The sequence below is a fragment of the Helobdella robusta genome, assembly GCF_000326865.2.
Source record: "Helobdella robusta unplaced genomic scaffold HELROscaffold_7, whole genome shotgun sequence".
NCBI lineage: Eukaryota > Metazoa > Annelida > Clitellata > Rhynchobdellida > Glossiphoniidae > Helobdella > Helobdella robusta.
Window position 1 is genome coordinate 3,107,440 of NW_008705398.1, and position 16,903 is coordinate 3,124,342.

Here is a 16,903-nt window from a genome sequence, read left to right on the forward strand (position 1 = left end):
ACCATATAAAAAGTAACAGTTTCAAGAAAAGGATCGAAAGGGTGGAATATTACTCTTTTCAGAATAATTCAATCTAGATTCTAGATGGACTACTAGATGGCAATAGATTTTGTTTACAATTATTTGGTTTGAAAAAAATTTTGTGTAAGAGTGAATGATAGTATGTAAAGGTATTGTGAAATAAAAAAAAGAGTCCCTCAAGGTAACCAGCTTGAGTCAATTTTGTTTTTAATTTATTAGAATGATTTTTGACAAGCATAGAGGTATAAATGGTATAGAGAATAAAGATATAAAGTATAAAGCATTTGATCAAGTTCACCGTGAAGCAATCATGTGGAGTCTATGTCGACAACTCATTCCAGAATATCTTGTTCGACTTGTCTTGGAAATGTATACGAATACTAAGACTCTCGTCAGCACAACGGTTGGAAACACAGATGCATTTGACATCGGCGTTGGAGTTCACCAAGGCTCGATTCTCAATCCACTGTTATTTATAACTGTGATGGAAGAAATCACAAAACCGATACGCACTGGTGACATTTGGAATCTAATATATGTTGATGATATCGTTTTAACAGCCACATCTGAGCAGAATGCAGCACAGATGTTTGAAAATTGGAACACTAGACTCGCCGATCATAGATTCAAAGTCAAAATCAGCAAAACCAAAGCAATGAACACTGGACAATGGCTCAGTTCAGTTTGTAAAGCTGGTGTTGGTAACAATTCAATCTAATTTCAGCAGTGTAAACAGCGTCACAAACGTTGTTCAAAAGTAATTGGTATTTTATCTAAAGTGGTAGGACGTTGTTTTCTTTGCCATCAACTTTTTGCGCCAAATTAGACGATCAGTTGTATCCATTTCATTTAAATTTAGAGCTTTCATGTCTTGCTCGATTGTTTGCGACCAGGAGTTCTTTGGACGGCCTTTGGGACGTGTGCCAGGTACATCAACATCTGCAAGAGAAGTTATGGCACTGTTTCCACTTCGTTTCACATGACCAAACCACCGCGGCCAGGTGTTGCCGTCATTCGTCCTTTATATCATCTAAACCAGCACGACGCAGGATTAAGGTAGATTTGATGTGGTCCTTCAGGCTAATTCGTTGCACCCATCGTGGCATTTTCATGTCGGTTCATTGAAGTTGTTGTTCCAGTTTGGTTGTCATTGGCCATGTTTCTGCACCATATAACAACATCGGACGTATCACAGATTTATAAAGTCTTGACCGTAGTGGTAGTGGGATGTCACGCCGCATCAATATAGAGGCAAGGGTATGCCATTTATTCCAGGCTGCACGTATGCGTGCTCGAACGGCAGCTTCAGCTGTTCCAGTACAATCCAGAACATCTCCTAGATATTGAAACGATGTGACTTTCTCTACCTTAATGGCTTCAAAAACATTGCTATTTCGAATTTGTTGTTTTGGATTGATGCAAGCGGGACAAACAAAATTGGAAACTTTAGATAAAGTACCAATTATTTTTGAACAACGTTTGTGACATCACTGGTTACACTGCTGACATTTGATTGAATTGTTACCTACACCAGCTTTACAAACTGAACAGGGCCATCGTCCAGTAGCTGTGAGTTGGATGGGTTCACCAGTGTTCATTGCTTTGGTTTTGCTGATGTTGACTTTGAATCCATGATCGGCGAGTCTGGTGTTCCAATCTTCAAACATCTGTGCTGCATTCTGCTCAGACGTGGCTGTTAAAACGATATCATCAGCATATACCAGTGCGTATCGGTTTTGTGATTTCTTCCATCACAGTTATAAATAACAGTGGACTGAGAATCGAGCCTTGGTGAACTCCAACGCCGATATCAAATGCATCTGTGTTTCCAACCGTTGTGCTGACGAGAGTTTTAATATTCGTATACATTTCCATCACAAGTCGAACAAGATATTCTGGAATGAGTTGTCGACGTAGACTCCACCTGATTGCTTCACGGAGAACTCGATCAAATGCTTTTTCAATGTCTACAAAATGTGTGATCGTTGTTGATGCTTTGCGAGGTACTTCTCTTGCAGTTGCCGAAGGATGTGAATTGCATCAATTGTTGATTTCCCCGCTAGAAAACCAAATTGATAATTTCCGATTGTGATGCACGACGTTAATCTTCTCTCAATGATTTTTTCGACAATTTTCAGGGAGTGTCTAACAGACGTATACCCCGATATGATGATCAGTTCACGGGTTCACCTTTGCCTTTGTATAGCGGGACTGTCGTGCTATAGTTTTATTCAGTCGGCATTGAGCAATTTTTCGTAGTAACGTTTGGACACCTGCAGTACCAGATGCTTTGATAATGTCATTTGTGAGTCCAGAGGGTCCTGCTGCCTTTCCATCTTTCATAGCTTTCAGAGCTTCTGTAAGCTCCTCTATAGTGATGTCTGGAATCGGACCTTCGATGGGTGGAGCGTCAAAGTTAACATTGATGGGATATGCTTCGTTTAACAGACAGTTGAAGTATTCTCTCCACTGTAGCTTGATCTCATCTTGTTCAAGAACCATCTCATTTTTGTCATTTTTGACACATGAGGCACCAAATATGTCTTTTTTGTACGCTTTACTTGTTTTGCTATTCGATACAGAGATTTCATTTGTTCATCTTTGCTTTTAGTGAGCCACTCTATGCACTGGTCTGTCCGAGCCAGCGCAACTGACGAGAGTCTTAGTATTTGTATACATTTCCATCACAAGTCGAACAAGATATTTTGGAATGAGTTGTCGACGTAGACTCCACCTTGCTTCAGGGAGAACTCGATCAAATGCTTTATCAAGTTCTACAAAAATGTGTGATAATTGTTGATGCTTTGCGAGGTACTCCTCTTGCAGTTGCCGAAGGATGTGAATTGCATCAATTGTTGATTTCCCCGCTAGGAAACCAAATTGATTATTTCCGATTGTGATGCACGACGTTAATCTTCTCTCAATGATTTTCTCGACAATTTTCAGGGAGTATTCTAACAGACGTATACCCCGATACGATGAACAGTTCAATGGATCACCTTTGCCTTTGTATAGCGGCATGCTATAGTTCCATTTAGTCGGCATCGAGCAATTTCTCCACACTTCACGGCAAAGTTGTAGTAACGTTTGGATACCTGCAGTACTAGATGCTTTGATAATGTCATTTGTGATTCCAGAGGGCCCTGCTGCCTTTCCATCCTTCATAGCTTTCAGAGCTTCTGTAAACTCCTCTACTGTGATGTCTGGAATCGGACCTTCGATGGGTGGAGCGTCAAAGTTGACATTGATGTGATTTCTTTCATTCAACAGACGGTTGAAGTATTCTCTCCACTGTAGCTTGATCTCATCTTGTTCAAGAACCATCTCATTTTTGTCGTTTTTGATACATGAGGCACCAACTATGTCTTTTTTCGTACGCTTTGCTTGTTTTGCTATTCGATACAGAGATTTCATTTGTTCACCTTTACTTTTAGTGAGCCACTCTCTGCACTGATCTGTCCGAGCCAGTGCGACTTGACGTCTTGCACAGTTGTTCTTCTCACGAAAAATTTTATGGTCATCAACAGACTTTGATTTTTGCCATTGCTTGTATGCAGCTTTCTTTTCAGCTATTGCATTTTGTACACTGTCATTCCACCAAGTGTCCCGTTCATGCTGACGTTTTGTACCAGTTTTCCCACAAACTGTAGTTGCAGCGTTTATTAAAACGTTTTTGTATGTACTCCAATCTGTACTGGCTTGCGATTGGTGGTCTAACTGTGTGGCGACAATCTGTTGAAATTTTTCTCGAAGAATATTGCTTTCAGCTTGGACGTTTTGATTCTCCGAGGCATTTGTTTTGACTTAAGTTTTGAGTTCGACAACCAGGTCTGACACAAGGAGTCTATGTTGGGCGACACATGATTCGCCTGGTATAACTTTGACGTTTTTGAATAGCCTTCGGTGTTGTTGCTTGACAGCGAAGAAATAATTTGCGTGGCTGATGGTCCACTTTTGTATGTTATGAGATGTTCCAACCTCTTTCTAAAATATGTGTTCAATAAACAAAACCCGTGACTTTCAGCAAACTCAAGGATGCGGTTGCCATCTTCATTCCGTTCTCCATAGCCAAAACCGCCATGTACGTTGTCAAAACCATCTGTTTTCTCTCCAACGTGGCCATTGAGATCGCCTCCAATCAGGATTGTTTTAGATTTTGGTATTGTTGAAATGGTGTCAGAGAATGCAGCCCAGAAGTCATTTTTCATCTCTTCTGATTCGCCTGTCTGTGGTGCGTATGCAGAAAAATAATCATTGTTTGCTTTTCTATGCGAAGCTTGATCCACATGAGACGTGAATTAATCCTTTTAATATCCAGTACTTCTTGGGCTATCGGTTCTCTGACAAAAATTCCAACACCATTTTTGGCCGTCTTTTGACCATTCCAGAATAGTCTATATTTCTCTTTGTCTGAGCTGATATGACAGACACTATTCGATTTCCATCGGGTCTCCTGAAGGCAGCAGATGTCAATCTTTCTACGCTCGAGCATTTCTGCGATTTCCATGCTGCGACCAGTCAGTGATCCAACATTGAGCGTTTCAAGTCGAAGTACCACAGAGGGGCCATTCTGAATTTTTAGCCTCATTCTCACGTTTTTCCTCTCGTTTTTTTCCCCATGTCCCGTTTTTTCCAGTTCTTCACAATTACAAACAAAAATTATTCAATTCTGAACAATAATTTCGAACAACACAAATGCAAACTTTTCAAAAATTCATGAAATAAAATTTTAATTATTTAATTATTCATTTTTATTTTCAATATTTTATAAATAAATGAACAGTTGAGCCAGTTAACAGCATACATGGTTTACTAGGGTTTAATATAGACTATAAATTGATAAAAACTGATAACAGAATTATAACAGATGATAAAAATAATAAGCGTGAATTATATAAAAAATAACCTTTATAAATTTTTGTTTATTTTGTGGCAACGAATTGACACTTTTGTCATAATGTAAATGAAAATGGAAACCTTCCAACACAATTCTTTTAGATTTACTACCAATTTTTTCAACAATTACATCATGTGAAATCTAAAAAAAAAAATATTTAAGATCTCAAACAAATTTTCAACTGGATAATTCAAAATAATAAATTAATTTTTCAAAACACTTTAAAATATTTTATTTTATTTCATTTCATTTCATGCAAAACGGTTATCATCATGTAAATTGTAGAAAATACTCATCAATCATACAATTAAAAAGTTTGTTTCCAAATTATGTAAATTAAAGTTGACAAATCAAAAGAGATAGCCAATAAAAAATAAAGAATAGACGTTTTTCACTTTACATCATATTATTCATCAAGTGACGGCTCAAGTTGAGACGGTCAAAAAGCAATTAAAATTAAGACATTCTTAAGAAGCGCACAAAGGCATGGCGCTTTGTGAAAATCTTTACATAACATTATCAATGAAAAATGTTAAAAATATATACAAAAGTATACATGTAAAACATGACTTGGATAGCAAAACGTAGAAATCTGGAAGATAATTAAATGCAAAAAAGATGATTTTACACAAATAAGTTAATATGTACAATGTACATATGTATTAAGAACATAATACATATGAAAATTTATAACAGTAATCTTTGAGGTTGAAGCCAAGTTTTATCAAGTTAGGCATAAAAATTGTTATTTATAAAAAATTCATAAGAAAATAATTGAAAAAACATAGTAATATTACAGAAAACATGGTACAGGAAGAACATACAAAGTGACTAACATGGGGAACTTCGTGGTGACAAATGTGACAATCAACCTTTGAACGCAAATAGATAAACAATAGACCACATGCTAGATAAAGGAAGGTTTTAATCACCATAGCATTCCTAAAAATTAAAGTTTTTCTAGATTCTTGATGTATTATAAAAACATTCTTACTATAGCTTTATGTTAGAAGTTTTAGAAGGTTATTATTATATTAGGCTTTAGCATTAGATAAGCATTATAGTTTAGTTGGAAAGATATTTTTTTGTTCAACTAATAACATAATATGAAATTCATTTTTTCAATACGTACGTTTTAAAAAAATACCCATATAAAATGAGCATTAATTTTGCCATTGTAAATAAAGTGGCCGTGTTTATTGTAAATAGTATCGTAAATAGTAGAAACATACATTATTATTCTGGCAAATTATATACATGCCCATTCTTGGGATACTTAGTCTTTGATTTTGTGATGAAGCTACGTACGTAACAACAATGAACAGGAATTAAACTCTAGCAATATGCGAGCTACAAATTCTTGGCAGTTGAACATGCTAGTTGCACTAGAACTGGTCTTGGTTTGGCCTCCTCTGACTTTCTACTCACCTGGATACTTCAACTACTTCTGACTCAAGATCTATGTCAGCAATTTCCTCCAACAACTTTTCATCAAGATTGTATAAAATTACATAGTTCTTTCTTTTCTCTCCTTCATAGTTAATATCCAATTTGGTATTTGTATCTAAAATAGATTTTTGCATCAATTTAACATCAGATATAAGAATGTTGACCTTCTGTTTTACAACGTCAAAATATTTCATTAAAACCTGTTCATTTTCTTAACGGTTGTTTTAGTGATTCTCGCATTATCTTCTAACTGTTTTAAAGAAGCCACGGAGATATCTTCCATTCTCTTTCTCAAAGATGTTCATTCTTCATTTTGAGCATTTATGGCTTTTTCAAGAATCTCCATTCTTGACATCATAGAATGAGTTGTGTTCCGCAATTCATATTTTAAAACTTCCATTGGTGGTCCAAAATCCACACTGGCAGACTTCTCTTTTGCAACCAAAATTTGCAGTCTTTCCTTGTTGCATCGCATGCACTCTTCACAAAGCTTTAGTTTAGTGTTTATTAATCCTAATTCGTTATTGTCCGTACCCTTCGGTTCTGAAACTGGGTCTTTCGGCTTTTTTTTTCTTATCCATCACTTACAATTAACTAAATACTATTACCGAAGAGCGAGTTACAATAATCAATTCTAGATAAGGATAAGTTTAACCCACTAACGAAGAAACAAGGAGAAGAAACGAAGGTAATGTTCGCGACGGTTTTGGTGTATCTAACAGGCGGAACCAATATTGTCAAATTGGCTGAACAGTTTGAACTAATATATTTTCGTTTGATAATATTACACGGAATAATTAAAAATTTTATTTTATTATATAAGCATCTGCGTCTCGTTAATTTTTGGAAACGATACGATTTCGGCTACGATGAAGCGTATCTAACAGGCGGATTCAATCATGTCAAATCGGCTGAACAGTTTGATCTAATAAATTTTCGTTTAATGAAAATACACGGAATTATTAAAAATTAATTTTGTTACATAAGAATCTGCGTCTCGTTATTATTTTGAAAACGATACATAACGATACGATAACAATACGATAACGAGGTATTTAAGACTATATATTGATATAATAAAATCATGTGCACAAGTTGTATGATTTTTGAGTTTTTGAAAGATAGTATTTGAACATCGCGCAATAACAATGACGCTTGGCACATTTACAGTCTGCCCTTAGTTGTTTTCCCGCCAACTCCGCTTTACAAAATGTACTGTATTAAAACAGATAAAAGTTAAAGGTTAATTACACTCTTCCAACGTTCAGAGGATTCAACAGAGCGCAAAACATCGTAAATGAACATCGTGCTAAACGGCGCATTACACATGAAGCATGTGATACGCGGGGATATTTTTGTCACATTCGAACCCGGTTACTGCGAAACAGCACCAGGCGACCTTAACCATTAGACCATCACGCCGCCCATTCATTTCGCCCAGAAAACAGCCATTCAATTGAAAAATTAAACAAAAGTTTGTCTTGTTCGTATTTTTTATTTGATACGAGACTTTTTGGAGAATGTCTCGTTTTAATAACAATACGATATTTTTAGTCTTTATTAAACCAAAGTCATTCCATTTGAAAAAATTAAATAAGTTTTAATATTTTATAACACTTTTTTTTACAATGTGCACTTTTACCATTTCCACACATTGAAATAATGGTACGAGACGAATATTGTGTCTTTTATTTTTTATTTCGATATGATAGACTTTCCTAAAAATGTCTTGTTTAAATAACGATAGGAGATCTCTGGTATTGTTATTAAAGGAAACGAGATTTTTTACCGTTATTATTACTAAATCTCTGTCGATTGGTAACGAAAATAACGGTTCGAGACGCAGTTGCATAGTATAAGATTCTATACATTATTTTGTTGACATTATAATACAATTTAAAATTTGTACAGTATATTATCGAATATTTTAAAATTGTGTTATACTTTGATTTATAAATTAATTTTAATGAACTCGGTGAATTAAACAGGAACTGCAAAGAAGTATTGGACTTAATTATGGAAGTTTTTGGTCCTTGTTATTATCTCGCAGACAACCTAAGTGCACCACAGTTTTGAAGTTTCCTGTATCTGATGTGTTACAACGTCATTCCTGCTCTTGCTTGTAGTATAGTTTATAATTTGATTAACACAAAATGGCAATACCAGAATAGAATACCGTGATTGTACTTTTTGGACTTTTTTAAATTTTAGATGTTTTTTAGATTATGATTGGAAACGGAATAAAATTAAGAAAAATACTTTTAAAATTATGCTGCATGTTTAAACTCTAGTGTTACTTTCGAAAGAAATGCTCATGTTTTAATTCTCGTGTTTTAATTCGTGGCATTCTTTTCTTTTTTAAACGAGTTATCTGCTACAAATTTTTGTACCAGATCCCCGTTTTTTGTTGGCTTCTCTAAAAAGAATTACGTTTATACTAATATAAATTGTTTTAATTTCACACGTAGGGGTAGTTGATGACTCAACTTCCTTCATTGTTTTTTGGCCCAAGGTGACATAAAAATTACATCACAAAACGGACCGGATTAGCGTAGATCCAGATGTTTATGTTTCGGCAGTAAATACCGTCAGTGAAACAGCACGTCCAATCCAGGACGTTGCTCGTCAATAGTTTTATATTTCTGATGCTGCGTCACATCAGAATTTTTCAAATGGAGGCATTAGTCCATTGTTAACAGCTCAACGTAATCGACAAATTTTTAGTGTTATTTTGGAACAGGAAATAGCGAAAGAGTAGGCCTGTTATTTCAAATCAGTTAAACCTGAAAACGAAAACGACAAAATCAAGTATTCATTTGTGGCTCAATGGTTAAAGGCGCCTGGTCTTGCTATTGCATTGACTGGGTTCAAATACAAAGAGATCCCCGCCTATCATATGCAATGTGTATGATGCGTGGTTTGCACGCGTATTCATATACGCTCCTCTGTGTGTTTGTCGTTGAAACCTCTGAAGCAAACGCAAAAGAGAGAGAGAAAGCTTTAACCTTTATGGTGAATATTTAATAACCTTCTTTTTCGTTGTAATGATATTTGATGCTAATAACATTCAACCCCAACCTGTGTATCAATCAACTTCGATATTGGGGTTTGTTTATGACATTTGTTTGTTACATTTTGAAACCGCAATTTTTTTTAACGTTAAATAAAAAAAGTTATAAATGTTTTAATAAACGAGTAATTAAGTCATATCACACACACAAACACATTTATATAAAAAAATGGATATATAGGTACATATATAATATATATATATATATATATATATATATATATATATATATATATATATATATATATACAAAGATATATTAAACAACAATGCATACTTTTTTTTATAAACTTTTTATTACAAATAAAAATGTTAAAAATTTATTTCGTGCACTTTAGAGAATAAATGATGTTTCTCATAAAGTTCATCATTCCACGTTCATTCAGGTGGATGCCGTCAGGTCCTATATTATTAACTCCTCCCACTCTGTCAAGCTTCCAGAAATGAACAATGTTAGACTGGAATTGTTTCAATGAGACATTTAGTTTATCAACTTTCCATTTCTGAACGTCTTTTCTACAAACCAGGCTTAATATGATTATTCGGCGCGGTCTGATTTTGTTTTCTAACAGTCTGAGTAAGGATTCATATCTCGTGGCCACGAGTTCCGGAGTTTCAGTCGTCAAATCATTGCCTGGTATTTAATATTAATGATTAAAAATTAAACAAAACTGTTATTATATTAAAAAAATAATGAACCAAAATTGGGAAATAAAATTGTCTATTGGAAGATGCAAGTAAAACAGGACGTTCAATCCAGGACGTTGTTCGTCAATAGTTTTATTTTTATGATTCTGCGTCAAATCAAAATTAGTCAAATGGAGGCATTAGTTCATTGTTAAAAGTTCAGCGTAATCGACAAATTTTTACTGTTAATTTGGAACAAGAAATAGCGAAAGGTATAGGCAGAGAAAAGTTACTCAAGGTTTTTTTATAACTAAAAATTGTACGAAGCCGCAAAAATAAATGTTACGATAACTATATCTGTTAGCAATATTGATACCTGTAGCGTGCAATTACCAATTCATACACATAACATTATGATTTTCAAAACACACCACACACACACACATATACAGGCCCGCCGACAGAAATTTCGGGCTCCTAGGCTGGACTGTGACGGGCCCCCCGATGACCGTGGAAGATAAACCTCTAAAGTATCTTATTTTAGGTTACATGACATTCAAAAAAATTCGCATATCATATACGTATACTACTTGTACCTTAATATTTATAATTTAAGATTGACCAATATAGCCAACAAAAACAAAGTATAGTTTTATTCAGTTTTTATTTGAAAAAAAAACATTAAAGTTTACTTTTTAAATTAAATATCCAAATGTAACAAATCGGTATTTATTGTTTTAGAAACAAACTCTCCTTGATTTGGCTAAGGCAAAATTGTTAATAACGTCATCAAAATTCAATAACTTTGCCAAATCATGTTCAATCGCCAAAGTCGCAAGACCGTTCAATCGTTCTTGTTTCATAGTTGACCGCTACACACTATTTATTTGCTTCAGTTTGCTGAATGTCCTTTCAGCTTCTGCTACAGTTACAGGAATTGTACAAAAGATTCGTAAGGCAATAGCAATATTTGGAAATATAGATTCCAATTTCAACTGATAAATTTTATTCAGCAGTTTTATGGGATGAAGATTTTCACTCTGTATGGTATCCGAATAAATTGATTTTAGACATTTCACTTCATTAATTAAGTCACTGCTGACATCTTTGTCATATTCTTTGCAGAAATTAGAACATTTCTTTTCCAGATCACTTTCTCCAAGTTCTGTAAATAACCACAAAACATTGAAAGAATTGTTAATATTTCTAGCCATATGGAAACGCTCTGTTAAACCAGATATTATACTATCGATAAGTTTATAGAAAACGTTCACTTTAAAATCATCATCCACTTCATGTTGTGCACTTTCTTCTGGCATATGTTGATTTTCATCATAAAAACGTTTTCGTCGTTTTTGGCGTTTTTCTGGAAGTTCTGTTTCACATGAAATATCCGACGACATAGTTTCTGCTGTTATTTTGGCTTCTGCTAGCAATAAGTCCCATTTTTCACGTAGATCCTTCAGTTCCCCAAGAAGAATGTCGATGTTTTCTACTTCTACATCCAATGTGGCTTCTTTGGCTTGAATAATTTTGTTTCGATTGTTTATAGCAACTAAAACTTTGAGCCATATTGTAGCCATTAAAACACACTTGAATGATTCTATATAACGCTCAATTCCTTGCAATTCAGTCTTACTTTCTGATGACAAATTTAATTCTTTACATTTGATAATTGGCAGGTGCTTCGCAATCGGTTTCACACTTTCCACACGTGCCGACCATCTAGTTTGAGAAAGATTATGCAGTGAGCATCCAGTTAATCTCTGTAGAATTTCCCATCGTTGAGGACTGTACGCAAAGAAATTGTACAACTTTTGAACTATTCCAAAAAAAGTTATAACGTCATTGCAACATTCTGCTGCATGCACACCGCAAAAATTTAAACTATGGGCGCCACAATTTGAAAATTTCGCTAGAGGATATGCATGTGCAATGATTGCTTGTGCTCCTTTGAACTTTCCTGTCATATTTGAGCCGTTGTCGTATCCCTGACCTCGACAGTCATCCAGAGAAATTTTGTTTTTCTCCAGTTCATATTTGATCATATCTGCAACATCCTGGCCAGTTTTTTTGTTATAATCAACAAATGCAAGAAAACGTTCTTTGACCGAAAATGTTGAGTTGCAGTTTTGTACATATCTCAGAATGAAAGTACTTTGTTCTGTATGAGAACAATCTGGTGTAGCATCTACCATAATTGAAAAATACTTAGACCTTTCTCTCTCTGCCAAAATTTCTTGAATAACTTTTGAGCTGCATGCTTCGATAAAGTCATTTTGAGAATCTGCTGATAAGTAATGAACCTGAAGGCGTTGTCCAAGTTTTTGAGATTTTTGAACTTTAGAAACATGCTCTTGTAAAAACGGATCAAACTGAGCTAACAGTTCTATAATCCCAAGGAAATTTCCATTATCATGGTCATCAATTTTGTTGGAAGAACCTCTGAATGCAAGTCCTCTTTCACCCAAAAATAAAACCACTGCTAAAATTCGTTTAAGCAAGTCTTTCCAGTATTTTACTTTTGTAGCAATTTCTTTATCAATCTGAGACTATATTCTTTCCAAAAAGAAATCTTCTTTCTGAATCGCGCCACTTTATATAACATATTTATGACCGTCACTTTTTTCATGAGCTGGTATTTTATCGTACACTTTACGCCATGTTTTTAGTTTTGACCATCCTTGATCACTTGACAAAATTGATCTGCAAGATACGGCAATTTCACTAAATAATCTACATGGGAAACAAAACAGGGATTCTTTTTCTTTACTCCATACCAACCAATCCCTTTCACAAACACCTCCATTTTGTCTGGACACCTTTAAAATGCACGTCGGAAAAGCTCTTTGTCCATCTCCCAGAAAATTGTCCGGGTGTCTAGGTGGACCGTTTCGAATCACGGTTTCTATAGTCTGTGTGGGTATTGGCCCGGCTGGCAAAGTACCAACGTCAAATCCAAATCTTTCAACAGTTTCTATGTTTACAGAGGCATCATTATCTTTTATTATATTTACACTGTCATTATTTTGAGTTTGGATATCGCTATTTCCATTTTCATCCAATCGGTGCGATTCTGAAAATTCTAGCCCTACCGGACAGTCAGGAGACTCAGCCGAAGTAGGAAAATTTACGGCTGTCTTTGTTTTGTTTTTTTCTTTAATGATTCCGAATTGAAATAACGAACGACTACCGATTTTGTCGTTTTCCAAAGCAGTAGCTTTTTCCTTCCGCTTTTGTGAGCCCGATTTATGTTTGTATTCCATAATTAATTAAACAATATTAATTTATTAATATTTTATGATTGTTTATTTTAAAAGCAGTTTAAACACTACAATTTTCGCGCAAAAATTTTTCAAACAGAAGTGGCCTGATGTGGGCGTGTTCAAAAATTGGTAAGTAAAGATCATAGATTATAAATAATGAATATAAATGATATATATCTTCAGCAAGATAATATTAGAAAATCATAATTATGTTGTAATACATAAAGTTATGTAGTACATTATGTAGGCTTAAAATTTTGAAAACTAAATTAAGCTAATTTAATTGTAGCGCGCGACCATTGAATTACATATAGGAATTTTAATTCAATGGTTTGGCGTAAGTTAATTATTCTCTAGTTGTGTGAGTCGTTGGTCGTTCAATTTATTTATTTCAGCATATGATAGTGCTGAGATCAGTGAGGAGTTTTATTATGCGTCTACAATATAAAAAATATTGAAAATGTCATATCAAATATAGGGGCCGTTCACTATTATGTAGCGATCCGTAAGAAGGGGATCTAACTAAGATTTCCTTATGAAGTGTTATAATAGGGGAGGAGGGGTTTTGAAATTTATTACGTAAAATATTTTTTATGTAAAAAAAAATAATTTCTTTTTAAATTTATCAAAAATTTTATTTTTTCATGGAAAACACGTATTTCGTATATTTCAGTGCAGATTTATGGAAAAAATTATACTGTGTTATTTCACATTTTCATTTTAATTTTATAAACAGTTTATAATAAACTGCGCTATATAAATATAAATAATTGATTGATTGATTGATTAATAGAAAGGGTTTGTACAGATTATGATTTTATTGCAGAAAATATTGTTGTTACGTAAGAAAGTGTTACTGAGAGAGAAAAAAGCCGTTTTTGTGTTACTTAATACTCGAACGGATACAAAATAAAATAAAACCAAACACTGCAACCTACAGATATTTGAGGTTTAATTTGATTGTAATTTTGATTGAAGTTCAGTTTAAAAAAACTAGACAATAATATCCATTTTATTGCCGTGAAAATATTTTCATGAATTGATTGACGAGAACAGCTCGGGCCCATGCAAATCGACAGACCCTTAAAAATCGCCGGGCTCTTCAATATCGCCGGGCCCCTAAATATCGCTGGGCCCCTAAATATCGCTGGGCCCCTGGGCATTTGCCCCCCCCCTCTCGGCGGTACTGCACATATATATAGCTATCATAATCCGTGGGCAAGTAATACTTGGTAAGTATATATATATACATATTTATTTATTCAATCGCTTGGGTTTGCACTTTTTTGGTGCTATACGTTTTTTTTATTATTATAACGTATTATTATATATTTTTTTGTGTTTTCATACATTTAAATTAAAGCTAAAACTTATATTTTATAAATATGCTATATAAATTTGTCGCAAAAACACTACAGTTTATTATATTTTACCTCGTATATATAGTTAAAATTTATACGCTTGTCAATCTTTACTATTCACAATTATAGTCATCTACATGGTCATCACAAACTTTTTTCAATTTAAAATGTTTAAATTTCACTTTTTGCTGCAATTGCATTAGTATTTGTTAATTTTTAGCTAAAATAAAAAACATATTTTTGTTTTTTTTGTAAATTTAAATGTTCACGAGTTAAAGAACTATAGTTCAATTACTGTGCAATGCATATTATTCATTAAACGAAATAACATTTTTATTAAATTACAGTCTAGTTTGAATGAACAGGATTAGTTTGGCCAAGCTTGCAGGAGCCTAAAGCAGAAAAATAATTTCACCAACCGAAAATGTAAAAAACCTGTGATAACAATAAAAAATTGAAATTTACAGATTGGCTCATTGCGGAAGAATAAATGCTTTTTAGGGTTAACTGAAAATGGTCCCAAAGGCAACGATGAATCTTTACAAAACCTACAGAGCATAATAACATGCAACAACAATGCCTTAGAAAGAAAAGAGGTTAGTTGCAGGATGTAAACCAACTGAACGGTGCATCTATTAAATAGTGCAGTTGAAGAAGAGGTATACCAAGGTTACCGGTGACGCAAATATAGAAATGTATGGGTAACGCGTTCAGACCAATATTTGGGGATGTGCACGAAACGGGAGAAAGTTTTCTTTTATATGATATTTTAGAAGAGGAAATTCTCTATTAGAATATTCAAATATCTTTGAGATGCACACATAAATAGATTTTTGGCGATTTTTTAACTTTCTCATTATCGATGGAGCAAATTTGGAAATATGGGTAACGCGTTCAATCAAATTTTTGAGAATGTGCACAAAACGGGAGAAAGTTTTGTTATATATGGTATTTTTGGGAATAAATTGTCTATTAGAAGATGCAAATTTTTTCCAGATGCACACATAAATGGATTTTTGGCGATTTTTTAACTTTCTCGTTACCGATGACGCAAATTTGGAAATGTAGGGTTAACGCGTTCAATCGAATTTTTGAGAATGTGCACAAAACGGGAGAAAGTTTTGTTATATATGGTATTTTTGGAAATGAAATTGTCTATTAGAAGATGCAAATTTTTTCCAGATGCACGCATAAATGGATTTTTGGCGATTTTTTAACTTTCTCGTTACCGAAGACGCAAATTTGGAAATGTAGGGTTAACGCGTTCAATCGAATTTTTGAGAATGTGCACAAAACAGGAGAAAGTTTTGTTATATATGGTATTTTTGGGAATAAAATTGTCTATTAGAAGATGCAAATATTTTTCAGATGCACACATAAATAAATTTTTGGCGATTTTTTAACTTTCTCCTTATCGTTGGTATATTAATATATAGCGATTTTATGATGAAGTTTTTTTATTGTTTTATGCAATTTTTAATCTGAATAAAATTAAAATGTTATAAATAACAAATAAAAATCAATAATAAATCTTTTTTCATTTTATTAAACCTTTAAATATTTATTATTTAATCTGTTTTTTCATAATCCGCCTTTTACATATGCTCAATCGTCGCTGAGTTAAAACCGTCGCGAACATTACCTTCGTGGAGAAGAGTAGGTAGGATCATCAAGAAAAGGCAAAATTAAAAGCTACATCAAAGAACAAACCTTCCGCCCATAAAGGATCTCCAATACCGCTAAATCTAAACAATCTCATTATTCGTGCTTATCAGTGATGTGGTACTTGTACTTTGTACCAATATTAGGTACTTGTACCAATATTAAGTACTTGTACCAATATTAAGTACTTGTACCAATATTAAGTACTTGTACTTGACACCTAAGTACTAGGGCTCGTACTGGTAATTGCTATTTTACAATGTACTTGAACTTGTACTTGAAAAATTATAAGTACAACATGCAAGTAACTTACAAAAATTTTAATGAACTAATATTTTATTTACAGATTTCGGCCATTTTTTCAAATTTGTTATTTAAGTTTTAATATCTAATGTACGTGTCTATGTTTTGCGTATATTTGTATACACGGACACGCAAATATGTATATGTATAAATATACACATGTGAACAAGTATGTAAGTGTATGTTACTTAATGAATGTATTTTATATATGCTAATTGATTTGAAGCAAAAGGAATTACGATTGCAT

General features: G+C 33.7%; 3 protein-coding genes across 3 annotated transcripts; 1 reads left to right on the forward strand and 2 right to left on the reverse strand.

Annotated features, from left to right (window-relative positions):
- Nucleotides 1-4,018: 4,018 nt before the first annotated feature.
- HELRODRAFT_164960 (hypothetical protein) lies at nucleotides 4,019-6,672 on the reverse strand (the record flags this gene model as incomplete). Its single annotated transcript, XM_009030875.1, has 6 exons — nucleotides 4,019-4,153; nucleotides 4,343-4,659; nucleotides 4,999-5,059; nucleotides 5,755-5,860; nucleotides 6,347-6,534; nucleotides 6,619-6,672. 6 exons carry the CDS (start codon nucleotides 6,670-6,672, stop codon nucleotides 4,019-4,021), a joined length of 861 nt encoding a protein of 286 aa, XP_009029123.1.
- A 1,419-nt stretch (nucleotides 6,673-8,091) lies between these two features.
- On the forward strand, nucleotides 8,092-10,585 carry HELRODRAFT_164961 (hypothetical protein; the record flags this gene model as incomplete). Its single annotated transcript, XM_009030876.1, has 5 exons — nucleotides 8,092-8,200; nucleotides 8,836-8,879; nucleotides 9,824-9,889; nucleotides 10,252-10,362; nucleotides 10,517-10,585. The coding sequence occupies 5 exons, from the start codon at nucleotides 8,092-8,094 to the stop codon at nucleotides 10,583-10,585; spliced, it is 399 nt and encodes a 132-aa protein (XP_009029124.1).
- A 351-nt stretch (nucleotides 10,586-10,936) lies between these two features.
- Nucleotides 10,937-13,330, reverse strand: HELRODRAFT_164962 (hypothetical protein; the record flags this gene model as incomplete). Its single annotated transcript, XM_009030877.1, has 2 exons — nucleotides 10,937-11,059; nucleotides 12,887-13,330. The coding sequence occupies 2 exons, from the start codon at nucleotides 13,328-13,330 to the stop codon at nucleotides 10,937-10,939; spliced, it is 567 nt and encodes a 188-aa protein (XP_009029125.1).
- Between the last annotated feature and the right edge of the window lie 3,573 nt (nucleotides 13,331-16,903).